At 38.8% G+C, this 18,973-nt stretch overlaps 1 protein-coding gene across 2 annotated transcripts in view; it reads right to left on the bottom strand.

Annotated features, from left to right (window-relative positions):
* LOC126475087 (nucleoporin Nup188) overlaps window positions 1–18,973 on the bottom strand; it is a 273,311-nt gene that overhangs the window by 180,957 nt on the left and 73,381 nt on the right. For both annotated transcript variants that reach the window (XM_050102653.1, XM_050102655.1), the window contains exons 6-7: window positions 17,718–17,842; window positions 3,367–3,601 (exon numbers count right to left, since the gene is read on the bottom strand). In XM_050102653.1, coding sequence (XP_049958610.1) covers window positions 3,367–3,601; window positions 17,718–17,842 — 360 coding nt within the window. The remainder of the gene's footprint in view (window positions 1–3,366; window positions 3,602–17,717; window positions 17,843–18,973) is intronic.

Here is an 18,973-nt window from a genome sequence, read left to right as displayed (position 1 = left end):
ATTGTTGACTTTTAAACAAATATAAACTGTGTATTAATTATAAACATTTGGAAGACGAACTACTAGGATTCTTTAAGTATTTATTTGGCTCTATTAGAAAATATGTTAGCAAAACCAGTCCTTATTTAATTCCGAAATAGTTACCAGATTCGCCAAAAGCATTGTTTGCGTAACTATATCTATTATTTTCATTATTTAAACAGATAATTCAGCCTAACCTTTGTCATAGAAGGAACTGTTAAAAAGGAGGAATTTTTCCGATGTATTCAGTTAACTGAATGAGCTATATATTAATTGTATTTCTGTAAATTAAACATCGAACAATGTAAAGTTTCAATGCCTAATATTGTGAGGGTATTGAACGGAGTTTTTGTCTCCACACAGTCAGTCCATGGCCGATTTTCAGATGAAAATTATGTACTGTTTCAAGTAACAACAATGCCTCAACTTAACAGTGGAATTAGTGTAACACAAATAGGCTGTGTGTTAAAACAATGACAGTGTCGGTTCAATTTATTTGAGAAATAGTGTCACATGTACCTTATTATTCAGCAAAAACTGTGAACTGTGTGGTATTTACTGCTCATAGATGTTTAACAGTAAACTATTGTAGCAGTATGCTGATGTTTGCCTGCTACCCATTAATGATGCTTAACATTTACCAATAGTGAACTGGCCACATAACTGTGTAATATTGGGGGGGCGGGGGCGGGGGCAGGGGGGGGGGGGGGGCGTGGGGGCGGCGCAGGGGGGGGGGGGGGGGGTTGTGAACAGTGAAAGTAAAGAAATGTGAAATGCAACTGTGCAACTGTCAGCTACATCATTTACAGTCATCAGTGTTGAACTCCCACCCTCCATTTTTCAGCCAGTAAAACAATGAAGTACATCGACACCAAGGACTATCAACAAAGAAATACAGCAGGTGAACGTCACACACTCTCACTCCTCCAGCAAAATGACCAAAGAAATGTTTAGGACATTTCTACAAGAAGCGGCAGTGGAACAAATCAGTGGAGAGAAATGTCTGCTAATATTGGATTCTTATGGGCCCCACAAAGACACTGGGGTTCTTCATAACCTGCATGTACAAAATAACCTATCAGAAGACAAAATAAAAATTCACATAATTCTACCAAACACAACCTCCATCTGTCAACTCCTTGATCTTCATTTCTTCAGAATGTACAAGCATATGATTTGTAAAATATCTGATGCCGCTCGAGATTCTTTGGAAGAGATTAGTCTGCAACAGTGGAATAATCTTCTTAAGCTGTAGTCCCTCACATACAATCAGTTGTGTTCTCCCCATTTCTATAACTCTCACCATCAGGGTGAATTATGACTAAACTCGTTGATCAATCAAGACCCTTTGAAACTTCGACAGTTATGATTTGGACACAAGTTTTCATTCTGCAATATACTGGGTGGATGTGCAAATGTGGGATTGATCAAATGTGCTTGGTGTATGAAAGTAATCTGCTTCATACACTTCTTCGTATGCAACCATTATTGTGAGGCCTTTAATCCTGAACAAATGACACTCTGTGTGTGTGTGTGTGTGTGTGTGTGTGTGTGTGTGTGTGTGTGTAGTGGGGGGAGGGGGGGGGGGGATGATGGGGCACCCTGTTTGCATTGATTTTTGAATGCTATGTAATTATGATTATTGTTATTATTTTGTTTATTATTACTACTATTAATTTTATTAAGTGTATTATTATTACTAATTACTATTATTATTACTACTACTACCATTATTATTTCTGCACGTGTGATGCAATTGTTTCTTTATTCTATTGTCCCATTCTTTATATGTATTCTGTGAAATTACAAATGTACTCTGTGGTGTCACTGCCAGACACCACACTTGCTAGGTGGTAGCCTTTAAATCGGCCGCAGTCCGGTAGTATACGTCGGACCCGCGTGTCGCCACTGTCAGTGATTGCAGACCGAGTGCCGCCACACGGCAGGTCTAGAGAGACTTCCTAGCACTCGCCCCAGTAGTACAGCTGACTTTGCTAGGAAAGGTTCACTGACAAATACACTCTCATTTGCCGAGACAACAGTTAGCATAGCCTTCAGCTACGTCATTTGCTACGACCTAGCAAGGCGCCATAGCATTTGATATTTATCTTGTGAAGCATGTACAGTCAAGAGAGATGTTCACCAATTGTGGATTAAAGTTAAGTATTCAAGCAACTACGTTCTTTTCTTGATAGGATAATTACTTTACCTTGTTCCAGACCTCACGCCAGTCTGCGTGAGATTAAACGCGTGCATTTCGGCCTCCTCTAGCAACACAGTGTTGGCTCTTCTGCCAACACTTCATACTCTATAGATTTACTACTGTAAAAGAAATAAAGTGAAAGCAGACTGCCAAGAGGACATTGCTGTAAACTCCAAACAGCCCTTTTACATGTTATAAACATGTTGTCCCATACAACACTTCCACGCATAATACATTAAAAAATAAAAAAATTTACGTTTACAGGATTTGAACCCTGAAAGCTTTTTACGACGACCAAACACTCTACCAACCCATGGGAACTACGTGTATCAATGGCTCATAGATACGCTTTTATTGGGCTCTGGTATTTCTAGTGTTACTTTTAATCAAAGTATATGCCCGTTCCGCTGTATGGCAGCACACAGTACAAACCAGATCAAAGTTTTGGTTGATAATCTTATCAACATGCACTGTTTGGTACAACTCTGAGTGTCTGACATATGGATGTTCGGATGTGAGCTGCAGCCAAACAGTGACAGCTGCACACACAGCCTCAAGCCACATGGCACCAACCCTACTCTGTCGAGTGCAAGTATAATGTTCACCTACTGACAGCCCACTAAGATGCTGAGCCAAGAAAAGGACTTGTTCTGCAGCAACTGCTGCAGCATTCCTAATGTGTGCCAAGCTGTTTAATGCACTCCCCTACTTTTGACTCAATGCACACGATTCTGAGAACACCGAGTACTCTTATTCATTAGTGTAATTAACCATTTATGAAATTACTCAAATAAACATTACCTCTTTTATGTTTCAGCTCAAATTTACTACATAACTCTCTACAAAACCCCTAATAAGAAGTTAATCTAGTATTAAATATACGTCTGGCAGCACCCATGGCAGAGAGTGATAAAGGACAGCAGAGAGATTATGGTAAGCATAAGGCAATTTCGAGGTCAGTGTCATTGCATTTAACTACTACCATTACAACCCAAAATAAGATTAAATAATATAATAAAATAATGTACTATATTCTAATAAAAATTAGTTCTGTGACAGTACCCATTTTACAATACTGTAAAGAAGCTCAATTCCTGTCTTATATTAATTTTTTATAGAATGTGATGGGAATATTCACTAACCTGAAATATTTCACTTTCAATGCATTTTTTCAAGTACTGAAATACACCTAATCTTACAGCTAGCTCAGAAAGTAGCTGGTACGATTCTAACAAATGCACATCTGGATTACAAAGTGCATTTACGAGTCCCCAAACTAGCATCACTGGAGACTGTTCTTCAGCATGTCCCAGAGATGTAACCTGGTCTTCTATTAAGCAAAACACATTTGTGTTTTCATAAAGTTTCTTGTTACAACTGAAAGAAATGCATAATTCATTCAGGGCCTCATTTTAAAAATTCTCTCTCAACATCAACAGATATTTTCTTACTAAATAAACATAAAACAATCAATAATTTCTTATGACGTAGGACACAGAGAAAGAAACTATGGGAAGAGAGCAAAATTGTGGGTCACAATATACTACATGGGATAAGTAAATCGTAACTTAAAAACACAACAGCAACAGCAGCCTTATGGAGATCATTGCACCGGAGAATCTGAGAAGATAAAAACCTTTCATGAGCAATGTCCAACATTCAATGTTCACTTTCAAAATGCTTTTCTTGTATCTTAGAAGCCTTTAGTTTTGAGACCATAACGCAACATCTACATCTTCATAATCTGTTTTACATTAGAGATTTGAACATTGAAATATTATTTATTTTAAATGCCTTGTAGCTGTTTAAATACACACGTTGGACTTCGTATTTCATACTTATTTTAAGGAATGCAGTTGACACATAATATTTCAGCACTGCTGCTGACAGTTTAATTCTCACAGTCCTTTTGTACTTTTTTAAGTAAAGACGTATCAGGAGAAGACAAAGGGAGGCGGTGATGATAAAAGTAGTGTGTATGAGATGTGATTAAAGTAGTGCATATGGGATGTTTTCATTCATTTTAGAATCTGTATCTTCTTTTCTTTATCTCCATGGTAAAATAAAAAGGTGGGGTGAGGGTATGTAACAGGAGTATTGATTCTAAATAAAAATCGTTGTAAGATGTGTGAATATGAATTCTTACCAACTGGACACTTGAAACAGTATGAATTGTTACACAGCTAATTCATCCAATATCCAGACCTAACAGGAACAGAGATAATTTCTCCTTCGCTAGAAGTAACAGATAAAGATACACACAAAGGTGAAATATGAGGGCTATTCAGAAAGTAAGGAAAAAAATAAATAAACAAGTAAATAAATTCAAGAAATACATTTTATTATACACATCTGAAAGTGCAACTGACATACTACTTTTCCACATTCAGGTGCTTATCATTGCGATGAAGACATTTGTCATAAAATTCTGCTGCCTGAGACTTCAGCCAGTGGGTCACGCCCGCCTGGAGTTCCGCATTGTTATCAAAGCAATGCGTTGCAAGCCAGTAATTCATCTTAGGAAACAAGTGGAAGTTGCTTGGTGCAACATCGGGGCTGTAGGGCAGATGAGGGAAAATTTCCCATTTGAATGAATTAAGGAGTTCTTTAGTGCAGTTTGCTGTGTGAGGTCAGGCAATGTCGTGCAGGACGTCAGCTTTCCTCAGTGTTTGTCTTGAAGTGCTCTTCTAAGGTTGTGCAAAGTTTGACAGTACTAGGCAGAGTTTATGGTTGCTGCACATTCGAGAAAATCAATAAGAAGCACACCATGCCTATCCCAAAACACTGTCACCATCAACTTCCTTGCTGACAAGGTTTGCAAACATTTTCTTGGTTTTTGGGGGGACTTTGCGTGCCCCCACTCCATGGATTGTAATTTTGTCTCGCAATTGGCATGTTTCACCCTAGTCTTGTCACCAGTTATAATTAGATCCAGCTATGAACCACCACGTTTGTGGTAGGCCTCCAGAAATGTCAACATTGCCCCCATTCACTGTTCTTTATGGTGCTCTGTAAGCATTTTAGGCTCCCATCGTGCACAAAATTTGTGGTAGCCTAGGTTTTGAGTGACAATTTCGAACAACAAAGTCCATGAAACTTGTGGAAAAGAAAGCGAAAGCTCCGTTATTGTGAATCGATGGTTTTCAAAAATCATTTCATCAACATTAGCGACAAGATCGTCCATCACAAAGCTCGGGCGTCCACTCTTCTCTTCATCATTAATGTTGGTTCAGCCATTTTTAAACTGAATGCACCATTTCCGGACGGAACATTCACTCATTATGTTGTTTCTGTACACTTGACACAGTTCACAATAAATTACTACAGGTTTTAGGTTTTTTGCCAACAAAAATGCCAATCATTTTACTGCTAAGAAAGTTTCCATACTCAAAATATATGATGGTGAACATTGGTTCGTGGGGCACTCAACTGTGTGGTCATCAGCACCTGTACACATTTGCAATCTGCACACAGTCCAATCTAGCCACTTTCATGAATGATGATAAAATGATGAGGACAAGGCAAACACCCAGTCCCCAGGCAAAGAAAATCTCCAACCCGGCTAGGAATCAAATCCAGGACCTCATGATCCAGAGGTAGCAACACTACCCACTAGACCACTAGCTGCGGACTGTATACACATGTATATTCATGTAATAAATGTTCATGGTTATAAAATACAGTGAAAACTTATTCACTGTGTACAGAAGAATAGTAAATGACTAATATATTGAAGCTAGATCTACATCAAGATAGTTTTATGATTTTGCCACCCAGAAGTGTCTCATGTGGCAACTATTGAATGTAATACATTCTGCAAGGAAGAAGTTCATATTGAAAATTAAAATACATAATGGAATTAACTAAGACGAATTTTGTTATGTGAATTAATTACATATCTGTCACCAAACATCTTCTCATGTGGCGACTCTGCAGTGAAATATAAACCTAATGTGAAGAACCTGGATTTGAAAACTAAGAAACTAAGGAAAAAGAAGTGGCTTACAAAAGAAGAATAAAACATTTTCATCTGGTCTCTGATCCTGCTATGAGATTACTTAAGAATAATTTCATAACAACTTGATTTTGTCAGTTGATAGAGATATATGGTTAGGTAAATACACAGTTACAAAGTCAATTTTTCAAATAATGTTCAATAACAAAAATAAACACAAATAAAAAATAACAAAAACCTAGCTGAGGGAATTTAGTTCACTATCAAAAAATACAAACAAAAGAAAGCTAAATAATTTATTATTTGTTTTACATAATGAATTTTTAAGGTTTTTTACTGTAATATTAGTTAGGAGATTGGCAATAGCTCTTGTAGAGTAAAATATTACTTCAAAGGAAACTAAGCAGATGATTGCACAACAATATTGAAGCAGGTAATTTTATAGATTTCAATACAAATGAGCAAAATGAATAATAATTTGAGTTAGGTGATTTCAAACATGACTACAGAATTGAAGACAGAAGGATTTGCTTAAACAGACAATACATTTCATGAACTGAAAAGACTCTTTAAGACAGATGATAAACTTCTACATGATACAGATAATTGTTTAAATGTAGTGGGAGGAACATTAGATAGCAATGTTAGTTCAGTACAGGATGTTCCAATAAACAAAGATTAAATATTAGAAACAGAAATTACTTTAAAATATGTTACATTTAAGAATGTAGAAACTATTACAATAATTGGAAATGAAATGGAACCACAATTAAAAGAATTAGAAACTAGTGTGTTCTCCTCTGGTAGTGGTGAAACTGTTCATAATGACAGTTTGATAGTTGTTGTTGTTGTGGTCTTCAGTCCTGAGACTGGTTTGATGCAGCTCTCCATGCTACTCTATCCTGTGCAAGCTTTTTCATCTCCCAGTACCTACTGCAACCTACATCCTTCTGAATCTGCTTAGTGTATTCATCTCTTGGTCTCCCTCTACGATTTTTACCCTCCACGCTGCCCTCCAATACTAAATTGGTGATCCCTTGATGCCTCAGAACATGTCCTACCAACCGATTCCTTCTTCTGGTCAAGTTGTGCCACAAACTTCTCTTCTCCCCAATCCTATTCAATACTTCCTCATTAGTTATGTGATCTACCCATCTAATCTTCAGCATTCTTCTGTAGCACCACATTTCGAAAGCTTCTATTCTCTTCTTGTCCAAACTATTTATCGTCCATGTTTCACTTCCATACATGGCTACACTCCATACGAATACTTTCAGAAATGACTTCCTGACACTTAAATCTATACTGGATGTTAACAAATTTCTCTTCTTCAGAAACGCTTTCCTTGCCATTGCCAGCCTACATTTTATATCCTCTCTACTTCGACCATCATCAGTTATTTTGCTCCCCAAATAGCAAAACTCCTTTACTACTTTAAGTGCCTCATTTCCTAATCTAATTCCCTCAGCATCACCCGACTTAATTAGACTACATTCCATTATCCTTGTTTTGCTTTTGTTGATGTTCATCTTATATCCTCCTTTCAAGACACTGTCCATTCCATTCAACTGCTCTTCCAAGTCCTTTGCTGTCTCTGACAGAATTACAATGTCATCGGCGAACCTCAAAGTTTTTATTTCTTCTCCATGAATTTTAATACCTACTTCGAATTTTTCTTTTGCTTCCTTTACTGCTTGCTCAATATACAGATTGAACAACATCGGGGAGAGGCTACAACCCTGTCTTACTCCCTTCCCAACCACTGCTTCCCTTTCATGTCCCTCGACTCTTATAACTGCCATCTGGTTTCTGTACAAATTGTAAATAGCCTTTCGCTCCCTGTATTTTACCCCTGACACCTTTAGAATTTGAAAGAGAGTATTCCAGTCAACATTGTCAAAAGCTTTCTCTAAGTCTACAAATGCTAGAAACGTAGGTTTGCCTTTCCTTAATCTTTCTTCTAAGATAAGTCGTAAGGTCAGTATTGCCTCACGTGTTCCAGTGTTTCTACGGAATCCAAACTGATCTTCCCCGAGGTTGGCTTCTACTAGTTTTTCCATTCGTCTGTAAAGAATTCGTGTTAGTATTTTGCAGCTGTGACTTATTAAGCTGATAGTTCGGTAATTTTCACATCTGTCAACACCTGCTTTCTTTGGGATTGGAATTATTATATTCTTCTTGAAGTCTGAGGGTATTTCGCCTGTTTCATACATCTTGCTCACCAGATGGTAGAGTTTTGTCAGGACTGGCTCTCCCACGGCCGTCAGTAATTCCAATGGAATATTGTCTACTCCGGGGGCCTTGTTTCGACTCAGGTCTTTCAGTGCTCTGTCAAACTCTTCACGCAGTATCGTATCTCCCATTTCATCTTCATCTACATCCTCTTCCATTTCCGTAATATTGTCCTCAAGTACATCGCCCTTGTATAGACCCTCTATATACTCCTTCCACCTTTCTGCTTTCCCTTCTTTGCTTAGAACTGGGTTTCCATCTGAGGTCTTGATATTCATAAAAGTCGTTCTCTTATCTCCAAAGGTCTCTTTAATTTTCCTGTAGGCGGTATCTATCTTACCCCTAGTGAGATAGGCCTCTACATCCTTACATTTGTCCTCTAGCCATCCCTGCTTAGCCATTTTGCACTTCCTGTTGATCTCATTTTTGAGACGTTTGTATTCCTTTTTGCCTGTTTCACTTACTGCATTTTTATATTTTCTCCTTTCATCAATTAAATTCAATATTTCTTCTGTTACCCAAGGATTTCTACTAGCCCTCGTCTTTTTACCTACTTGATCCTCTGCTGCCTTCACTACTTCATCCCTCAAAGCTACCCATTCTTCTTCTACTGTATTTATTTCCCCCATTCCTGTCAATTGCTCCCTTATGCTCTCCCTGAATCTCTGTACAACCTCTGGTTCTTTTAGTTTATCCAGGTCCCATCTCCTTAAATTCCCACCTTTTTGCAGTTTCTTCAGTTTTAATCTACAGGTCATAACCAATAGATTGTGGTCAGAGTCCACATCTGCCCCTGGAAATGTCTTACAATTTAAAACCTGGTTCCTAAATCTCTGTCTTACCATTATATAATCTATCTGATACCTTTTAGTTTGATAGATGATATGCTAATTCCCTCTGTAATATCCAATACGTTAATCTATTAAGTTATTACTTAAAAAACACTTTTACCTTCTGTTCCTTGTGAGAACTTGCTGTCATCTGCTACAACTGATGACTTGATACCTTCTGCTAATACAGAGAGCGTAGCAGCTCCTTCACTATTGCAGATTTTATCATCAGTAGTCACGGCAGTCACTACTGACTTGTTGGTGCCTTCTGTTATTTTGAGAATTTAGCAGCATTTGCTACTGCTAAGAATATACTGTTTTTCAGTTCTTATTGCCAATTTCTCTCACATAACTAATAACTTATTGCCAACAGCGACTTTTGGAGAATTTCCATGTTATCTTATAACCATGAGGTTACTTATTTGATAAAGTTGTACAAATATTTTTTCTTAGATAATACCAGTAGACCTTCAGGACTTTATGGCTGCACACCACATTGATTGACAATATCATGGCTGGGAAGAAAGAAGGGCAATTCCTATTGGCATGCATTTTTGTGGTGTACTTGCAGATAGTGGCCAATTATAACAGGATGAACTGTGTACAAGGGCAACAATAATTTTCTCCTACTACAGACACATACTGGTTTTCTAGTTGGAATTTGCTCAATCAGGAGAGCCTACCAGAAAAAGCAATACAGCAGTGGCTGCAATACCGAAGCAGAACATTCTCTAGAAGTCTCCCATTATGAAAGACGTGCTACAATTAATTATGTCAATCCCCTAACAAATTTAAGTTAAGATTACTATCTAAATTAATTACTATGTTTATCCAAGAACAAATTATGGATGAAGATTTCATGGAATATAATTTAGTATCTTTTGTAAAGGGTTTTGCAGATTTAATTTATTCAAATGACAATGCCAGACAACTCACGAGTGCTGCGACATCTGCAACAATCCGATGCCTTGGGTTCACTGTTGTCAATCACCCTCCATTCAGTTCTGACTTAGCCCCATCCGATTTACATCTGTTTCCAAAACTTAAAGAAAACTGTTGAAGACTTCACTTTGAGAGTGACGAACTGCTGCAAGTAGAGGTGAGGTTGTGGCTCCATCAACAAAGTTGAACATTTTACAGTGATGGATCAACAACTGGTCCCCCATTGAAAGAAATGTGTTTGTCACCAGAGTGACTATGTTGAGAAATAAGTGTGGAGATATGAAGAATAAAGATGTACAATGTTAATAACATTTGTTTTATTTATAAAACTTTAAGAGTTTCCACATAAAAAGTTTGGAGACATTACTTTTCAGAACACCCATGCAAAAGCTCACAGTTATACAATTCAGGGGAAACTTACTTAAAAAGTACAGTAGAATAGTAATTGACTAAGATATTGAATCTAAATCAAGATTATTTTATGATTTTTCCACTCCGAACTCTCTCAAGACAGCCGTTGCATGCTGGTTCCTTTCCCAGGCAGCAAATTCTATGACACTGGAATAAAAATGTTGATTCCAAGCTAAGACAAGTACCTCAATCCTGGTGATGCTTATGCCAAGATTTTTTTTTTTAATATATGAACTTAATTTTTGGATGACCCTCGTAAATATGATGTATGAGAGGAAAGAGGTCCCTTCAGTTTTGTTCAAGAACAATGGAAAAGTAATTAAAGTTATACAGAAGGAGAAAGTGTCATAATGGATATAAAAGAGTATTTAGCTATCCAAAAGGTAACAGTAAATTTTCAACTCAAAAGAATCAAAATTTTGGACAATGGGTAGGAGATAATACCTTAAAATTTTGGGAGTGACTTGACATTATAGACAGAAATTTGTAAGATTTTTCAGACAATGTTGTCAACTAAAACAGAGAGCAAGTCCCAAGCCATATATTGGACATTATGCATTTTATAAATATGTGGGGTGCTGACATCTATATACCACAAGCACTACAAATATTGCAAAAGAAATCCAGGCATTAGGGATGGTGCCCCATCTGGAAGCATGTTAATAAACTTTTATTCTGCCTAAGTAGGTTGGTGGACTTACGCCAATGTCAAATAGAAGGCTTTGTTGCCTGTTTTCTCCTACTTTTGGTCAGTCCTCCTCCCAATGACAAACAGTCATGAGTCTCAACAGTAAGTCCACTGTATGTAAGGGTACACTAAACTGTGCTGTAGTGTGTTGTGTGCATGCCTTCTTGGCTGCTGAATCTCCAATTCGTTGTCACCAATCCCCACATGTCTAGGTACCCAGAAGAATATCATCTCCTTCCCTAGAGGATGTAAGCTAAGTAGGGTGTCCTGGATGGAGTGGAAATATTTTTGTGCTGAGTACACGCACTAAATGGCTTGCAGTACATTCAGGGAAACATATTATGTAGAATTTTGTGTCTCTGATAATCTCATCTGCTTCCAATGCCCTTGAGATCAGAGCAAAAACTCCCACATGCTCGAAAAACATATCTTGAGGACCAATTGGGGTAAACTACTGAGCAACCAAGGTGATCTACCAGCTTAGATTCCTCAGTGTAAACTACCTTAAGCTGCTTTCAAAAAATTTAAAATGAAGTAAGTAGTAGTATTTCTGTTCATCTGTTGTAAATCTATGTTACCTCTGGAACACTAAGTGTCCAAGGTGACAGTCAACTCCACCATTTTGTGGGAAACTAAACTTGGAACACAGCAACTGCCATAATGTCTTGCTATATGCATATCCCAAATGCCTTGGTTGCTCATGGACAGTTGGTGAAATTAATTACCAAGGGTCGGTCTTTGACTGTATGGAACACCAGTGACTTTGGATCAGAGAAGAATTTGTATGCACGACAATCCATGAGGAGTTGCTGCTGGAAGGACAGTGAAGGCTCAGCAGCCTCAGAACGAAGACTGGCAATGGGGCTGCCCAATTCCCCAACAGCCATGTGCCACAATGGACCAGAAAAATTAATTATATAACCACGGAAGATTCACAATGGAGCTGTCTGAGGATATTATGCCTCTATGTGGCATTTTAGAGCTTTATAAAATCAAGGAATAATACCTACTACATAATACCTGCATACGAAAGCCAGCTGTATAGTCACCTTTATCAGCATCATGTTGTCAATACTGTAGTGACATCTGATTAACTTACATTGGAAGCAACTAAAGAACTAATGATTTGACAAACTAGACAAGGTGGCTGTCTGCCATTCAGTCCAAGCTCTTCCTCAGGTGGCTACTGAGAGAAACGCTACGATAATCACTCAGACAAGTATGACCCCTCTATGAGCAGTAAAAATACACCATGTCTAAAATTAGATTAAAAAGGGCAAGGAGGATTTCCTTGGCTGCCTCTCAGAGATGACAGAACATACTATGTGAGAACTATAACTTGGCACATAGACTCCCTAGTTCTGATCACTAGCAGTCGGCAGAATTCGTGCTGTAGTGATTTGCAGATGTTCATTGCCAACTGTGCAGCATACCATTAGTCAGTGTTAACTGCACTGTCATTTGCTTTATTGCTGAACTGTGCTGTCACTGTCTGTGTTTTGTTGGGATATTTTCATTGTGACTTCTTTTTTTTTTAGTGAGTGCTGACACAGTTGTTGTCCCATTGCGGGAGTTACCTTCAACTCTAGTTTGAAAAAGGAAGCCAGTTATCAACAGTTAGATGTAGCTCAAAACACAGGTTTCTGTTGCCTGCACTGTGTGCTTACAGTACATGGAGGTGGAGTTTGTCCCACCCCTATCCCCTCATTCCACCTCACCCTGCATATAAGCCCATTTACTGACCCCACAGTTCCCACTCACCAAATGCCAAGTTATAGTTCGCATGTAGTACTTTATCTTAAAAAATTCCCCAATGAACAATGGCTCTGTCCTGCTGGAAGATTGAATCCTGGATGACAGTAGTAGTCACTCTAGTAAAATGTTATCCCCACCTCAGCATTATATATCTCATGTTAACTACCACTTCACCTTAAGACAGTAACTGGGCACCTTTCCCCACATCTGTAACCCTTCTTATATGGCCAAGTGCACCAACCTCAGTCAGAAAGCAAGATAACGAAGTTCCTGTGATCATCACTAGAAGCGATCTACATTTAAAATATGCCTGCGTTGCACCAACGTTAATAGCAGGTAAGCAAACCATTGTCAGCCAACTGTGAATTTTGACTGTGGTTAACTCTTCGTGGAAAGTGCCCAGGAGAGACAAAGATGTTAATAGAGATATGAATTTGCATACAGCCCCCTAAGTTTTCTAGACAATATCTGGTGACATCACTGTCACATGCTCTCACTTTTGTCAACAAGCTAAAGTGTGTTTATACCTCGCTACTAGCCTGTTTGCATGTATGGCAAAATGGAAAATAAAAGTATCTGATCATTATGGAATTATAGCATGTTAAACAGATGATGTATCAATTGTTACATTAAGTTTGGTTCAGTTATAGCTTAGATCTTTAGTACAAGCTCCTCATCTGGCTTCATATATGGGATAAGACTTCATGAAAGAGCGTGCTTATGCCCCAAGTGCCTTGTTTTGGTTGTTTATCTTAACTAATGTCAAACAATGGAAAATCCAGGATGGAATGTAATGATATTATTGAAAGGATAGTTGCTGCTTCCCATAGAGTGGAAATGCTCCCCAACTGCATCTAGCTTCCCTAGCCTCTCTCCACCTCATCCCTACACGCTCCCACGAGGAGAACTTTACCCCCCCCCCCCCCCAACCTCCTCCTTACCCCCACCCAGTTGCCTCTCCTATAATGCACTAACTCAGCTGCCACAGACTGAGGTCCTGTGTGCGTGAGTTGCATTTGTGTGTGTGTGTGTGTGTGTGTGTGTGTGTGTGTGTGTGTGTGTGTGTGTAACAAAGATTCCATGACTTACCAAACGGGAAAGCGCTGGTAGATAGGCACAATAAAAAAACACACAAACACACACACAAAATTTCGAGCTTTTGCAACCCATGGTTGTTTCGTCAGGAAAGAGGGAAGGAGAGGGAAAGATGAAAGGATGTGGGGTTAAGGGAGAGGGTGAGGAGTCATTCCAATCCCGGGAGTGGAAAGACTTACCTTAGGGGGAAAAAAGGACAGGTATACACTCGCACACACACTCATATCCATTATATATATATATATATATAATAGAGGGAAATCCCCAAACCACCTTCCCTACCCTCTGGCTTCTACCCTTGTAACTGCCCCCGGTGTAAAACCTGTCCCATGCACCACCACCTACTCCAGTCCTGTAACCCGGAAGGTGTACACGATCAAAGGCAGAGCCACGTGTCAAAGCACCCACGTGATTTACCAACTGACCTGCCTACACTGTGAAGCTTTCTATGTGGGAATGACCAGCAACAAACTGTCCATTCGCATGAATGGACACAGGCAGACAGTGTTTGTTGGTAATGAGGATCACCCTGTGGCTAAACATGCCTTGGTGCACGGCCAGCACATCTTGGCACAGTGTTACACCGTCCGGGTTATCTGGATACTTCCCACTAACACCAACCTGTCAGAACTCCGGAGATGGGAACTTGCCCTTCAGTATATCCTCTCTTCTTGTTATACGCCAGGCCTCAATCTCCGCTAATTTCTAATTTCAATTTGCCGCCGCTCATACCTCACCTGTCTTTCAACAACATCTTTGCCTCTGTACTTCTGCCTCGACTGACATCTCTGCCCAAACTCTTTGCCTTTACAAATGTCTGCTTGTGTCTGTGTATGTGCGGATGGATATGTGTGTGTGTGTGCGCGAGTGTATACCTGTCCTTTTTTCCCCCTAAGGTAAGTCTTTCTGCTGCCGGGATTGGAATGACTCCTTACCCTCTCCCTTAAAACCCACATCCTTTCGTCTTTCCCTCTCCTTCCCTCTTTCCTGACGAAGCAACGGTTGGTTGCGAAAGCTTGAATTTTGTGTGTATATTTGTGTTTGTGTGTCTATCGACCTGCCAGCAGTTTCGTTTGGTAAGTCACATCATCTTTGTTTTTTGTTGGCCGAAAGCTCACTATGTGACAGGCAAATATTTTTGTTGTGCCTATCTGTGACTCAGTATTTAAGCTGTATGGTAAGTAGCAGCTATCCTTTTCAGAATATTGTTACCTAAATGTCAAATTTTTTTGGTGGCTGCCTGGGTTCTTTATGAATGCATTATTGGTAGAAATTCTAAAAGCTCTTACGAAATCAGGGACTATACTGCGATTTCGTTTCACTTATTTTCAACACAATATTTATAGATGCAGAAACTTTAAGAGACTTATTACGTAACCACAATATTATAAAGATTTGCTTTATACAGTAAATGAACAAGACATAATCCCAAAGCACCAGCTTTCACACAACTGCTTTAAGTTCACTGAAAAGATGTTTTTTGTTGATGTTTCTTAGTTACTGGCATACTTGGCTGTAAAGTGTGTGATATTTCTGGATAGTTGGGTCAAGTGTCAACAGCTGTTTATTACCCTTACTTACAGTACAGACACACAAGGTGAATTTTTGTGTTTCCTGTATGTAAAAATTCTTCTTACAATATATCTAGCAGTGAAAATTATTCCTATAGATAAGAGGGGCAGGTAAATTAATGTAATCAAAAGTCTGTTCATCAGTGGAATAGGGTTATCCCAATCAGTAGGAAATCCTAACCTATCATTTATTTTTTTTAACAATCATCACACCATTTCCTTCAACAGACACAATCTCCCCTCAAATTTCCTGTCACTATAATCTTCACAAGGGTTTACCTTTTTCACAATCACTCCTATACAGGTTTGGTCACAATTTAAATGGTGAAGACATAACATTCCTTCCCCAACATCATCCATAAAACTGAAACATGCTGCCATCTTAATACTGTATGCTTATTAAACACTGGCCATCTCGAGAAAACCGAACAAGGGCCTTGGTCCAAGTTAAAAGCAGTCAATTCCCTTGTTTAACTTTGATTGTGGCCGGTGCCCCCAAATTTTGCACTGAATGGGGTTAAATGCTGACTTAACTGCAATTAACTTATAATAGAGGTTGGTGCACTTGTTCTGTAATCTTCCACACTATAATGGATATAGTGGAACAATTTATGGCATTAAGGAATTCATAATGGAATTTTTTTTTCGTCTCTCTAATGATTAGGTTGCATTTGATCCTCACTACACTAAAGATTGCCACCATGTCAGCTGTTGGTTGGCATTCAGTTGCAGGGTTGCACATTTATTTCCAATTGTAAATCACTACTATTAAATCAAGGGGCAGATGGTCCTCATACATGGCCTGACAACTTCAGGATGTATGCATCACATGGTTGGTGAATCATAGCAATCATGTGGTTTACCTACTCCTGGCTGCTATAACGATGTCCAAATGCAGCCCGTTGGGTCTTCAACATTCAGTCAGCCTTACTGAGCCTCTATTTCAGTGGATTCTTTTCAGAACCGTTCTATCTCTTGAGCATTTCCACACCTGGAAGTGGTCACTGAGACACACATAACCACTTCCACTGCACAGTGTCCCACTTTCCACTGCACAGTGCTCACAAGGGCTGTAGAGAGAAATGGCACGGCAATGTTGATGTGCATGGCTCTACCTAAAACTCAGCATTCTGTGCTCCAGCGTGAATCTTTGCCTGAGCAATTCAAAAGGTACTAGTCTTAGCATAATGTTCATGGTTAATGAGCATCTAATCCACAATTGTCACAAGTTGCTTCCCACTGTTGCTACATTCTTGGCTTCAGAAGCAAAGAAATGGGGTGAGGATGAATGGTCTGATGCGAATTAGAATAAAACCATTCTGTATGTGTCCCTGAAGTGTTAGTGAACTGAATCTGAGAATGACAGCTCATGTTTTTATCATATCTGACCATTAATTATTTTAAATACAATCAGCCCTTATCTCTTTATTTTTCTCCAATTCAGATATCTCCAAGAGCACCAGCTCATGGTAAGTGACCACACGTTTGTCAAAGTAGTGAGTAGTGTGAAACTTACATTGCTTTTAAGATTGCAGCTGTTTTCAAAGAAGATGTATTTTACATTCAAAGAATTTTATTACGAAGTCTTTTAATGTCCTTTGGTGAGCCAGAGATTTGTTCCAAAGCCTTATGTATACAAAATGGGGACAACTTTTTAAAGGTTTAAGGCTTCACCTTGCCTGTACCCAGTCCTTTCTGGCTGATCCCCTTGGAGACCAAAAGTTTGTGATAAAGTATACGTGATGTCTCCACATTAGCTGATTTTACGTGGCATTTATTAATGAATTAATGACTGTAGTAGTAACTGAGAATTTATTTGATTGTCTAACCTATCATCTTCATCCTTTTATACACACTGAAGCACACTAGTTAAGTTTAATCATCTTGTATTTCTTAGACTATTTTGGACTGAGACATCAACCACCTCATTTAACATCTGTAATCCCTAATAAAATTTACAAGACAATTTTTAATTTGAGAGTGAATATAAGCAACAGATTCTGTCAATGCTTACGCTGATTCGTAGTTGAAAGTACGTAAGAGAAGTACATTCTGTAAGAAGCCAATAATTTTGCAAGGTTCATCTGGGACATCAGTGAGGAGTTTCCAAGCTTCTTTTTGCTCTCCAAATCCATTTTCCTTAAAAGAGAAAAATTGTGTCAAATATTTACAAAACCATAACAGAAAACAGCAAACATGGTATGTCTTCATAGTCAGATATGAAACTTACATAAATGATGGAGTGGAGGGGAAGCATAAATTTGGAGTAAAGAACCTTAATTTGTCAATATGTCATTTAGAAGTTTCACTTGTATGTTTACACTCCATGCATCACTAACACCTGTGTGTGTGTGTGTGTGTGTGTGTGTGTGTGTGTGTGTGTGTGTGTGTGTCACCTCGCTTGTCATTTGAATTTTTCATTCTGGGGTCATGGAAGCAGCTTGCTGAGAATGAACAGCATGTTGCAGCAAAAATTCTAGTAGCTAGTAATCATCAGGATTGCTCTATGGTTATTTAATCAAGAGCTTGTTGGAATACTGATGGTCTTGGAAACTACCCTCTGCTACGCACTTCACAGTGGTTTGCATTGTGTGTACGTAGTTGTATAAGGTAAGGCTAAATCATTTTGGGTAACTGCAATGTCACTTTATGTAATTTAACTTGCAGAATTCTCAGTTATCCAGCTGGATCACACCATACGTGCTCCATGATATTTCGACAAAATGAATTTTGCTAGAGCACAAAACTGGCCATGGCCAACCACAGCGTAAAAACTGGTCATAGTATAAATTACAACAAAACAAAGATACTTAGGCAGTTTTCCTCCTCCTGGGATTGCATGATGAAAGACACCATTGAAATTAGGTTCCACGATAGTCTAACAGAGATAGTGGCCTACAACAGAGTCAGGCATGGAACACTACACTGAACTGAAAAATAGTGAAGCATTGCTATACAGTGCGATCCACACACAATGACAATTGTTCAGAGGTTGGGGACTGCAGTTCACACCTAGGCGTCACTGACCGCACCACCACTACCACCCACCACATCAGCTGCATGGATGGAAACAGGAGAAGAGTGATGGCTGGAGTAGTGGACTACATATATAGTATGCCAATCAGAACACAGCAACACTGGACTGGAAACATCTGAAGATAGCAAGATGTTGTTTGCCAAAATATCATTCCGAACTTAAGATGCAACTCTGGCAGACACCTACTAGTAACAAATATGCTGGGAAACATCACAGCACATATTTTATTTTAT

This window comes from Schistocerca serialis, chromosome 4 (genome assembly GCF_023864345.2).
Source record: "Schistocerca serialis cubense isolate TAMUIC-IGC-003099 chromosome 4, iqSchSeri2.2, whole genome shotgun sequence".
NCBI lineage: Eukaryota > Metazoa > Arthropoda > Insecta > Orthoptera > Acrididae > Schistocerca > Schistocerca serialis.
The sequence above is the reverse complement of the archived record's forward strand: the minus strand, read 5'-3'. Positions and strand labels throughout refer to the sequence as shown.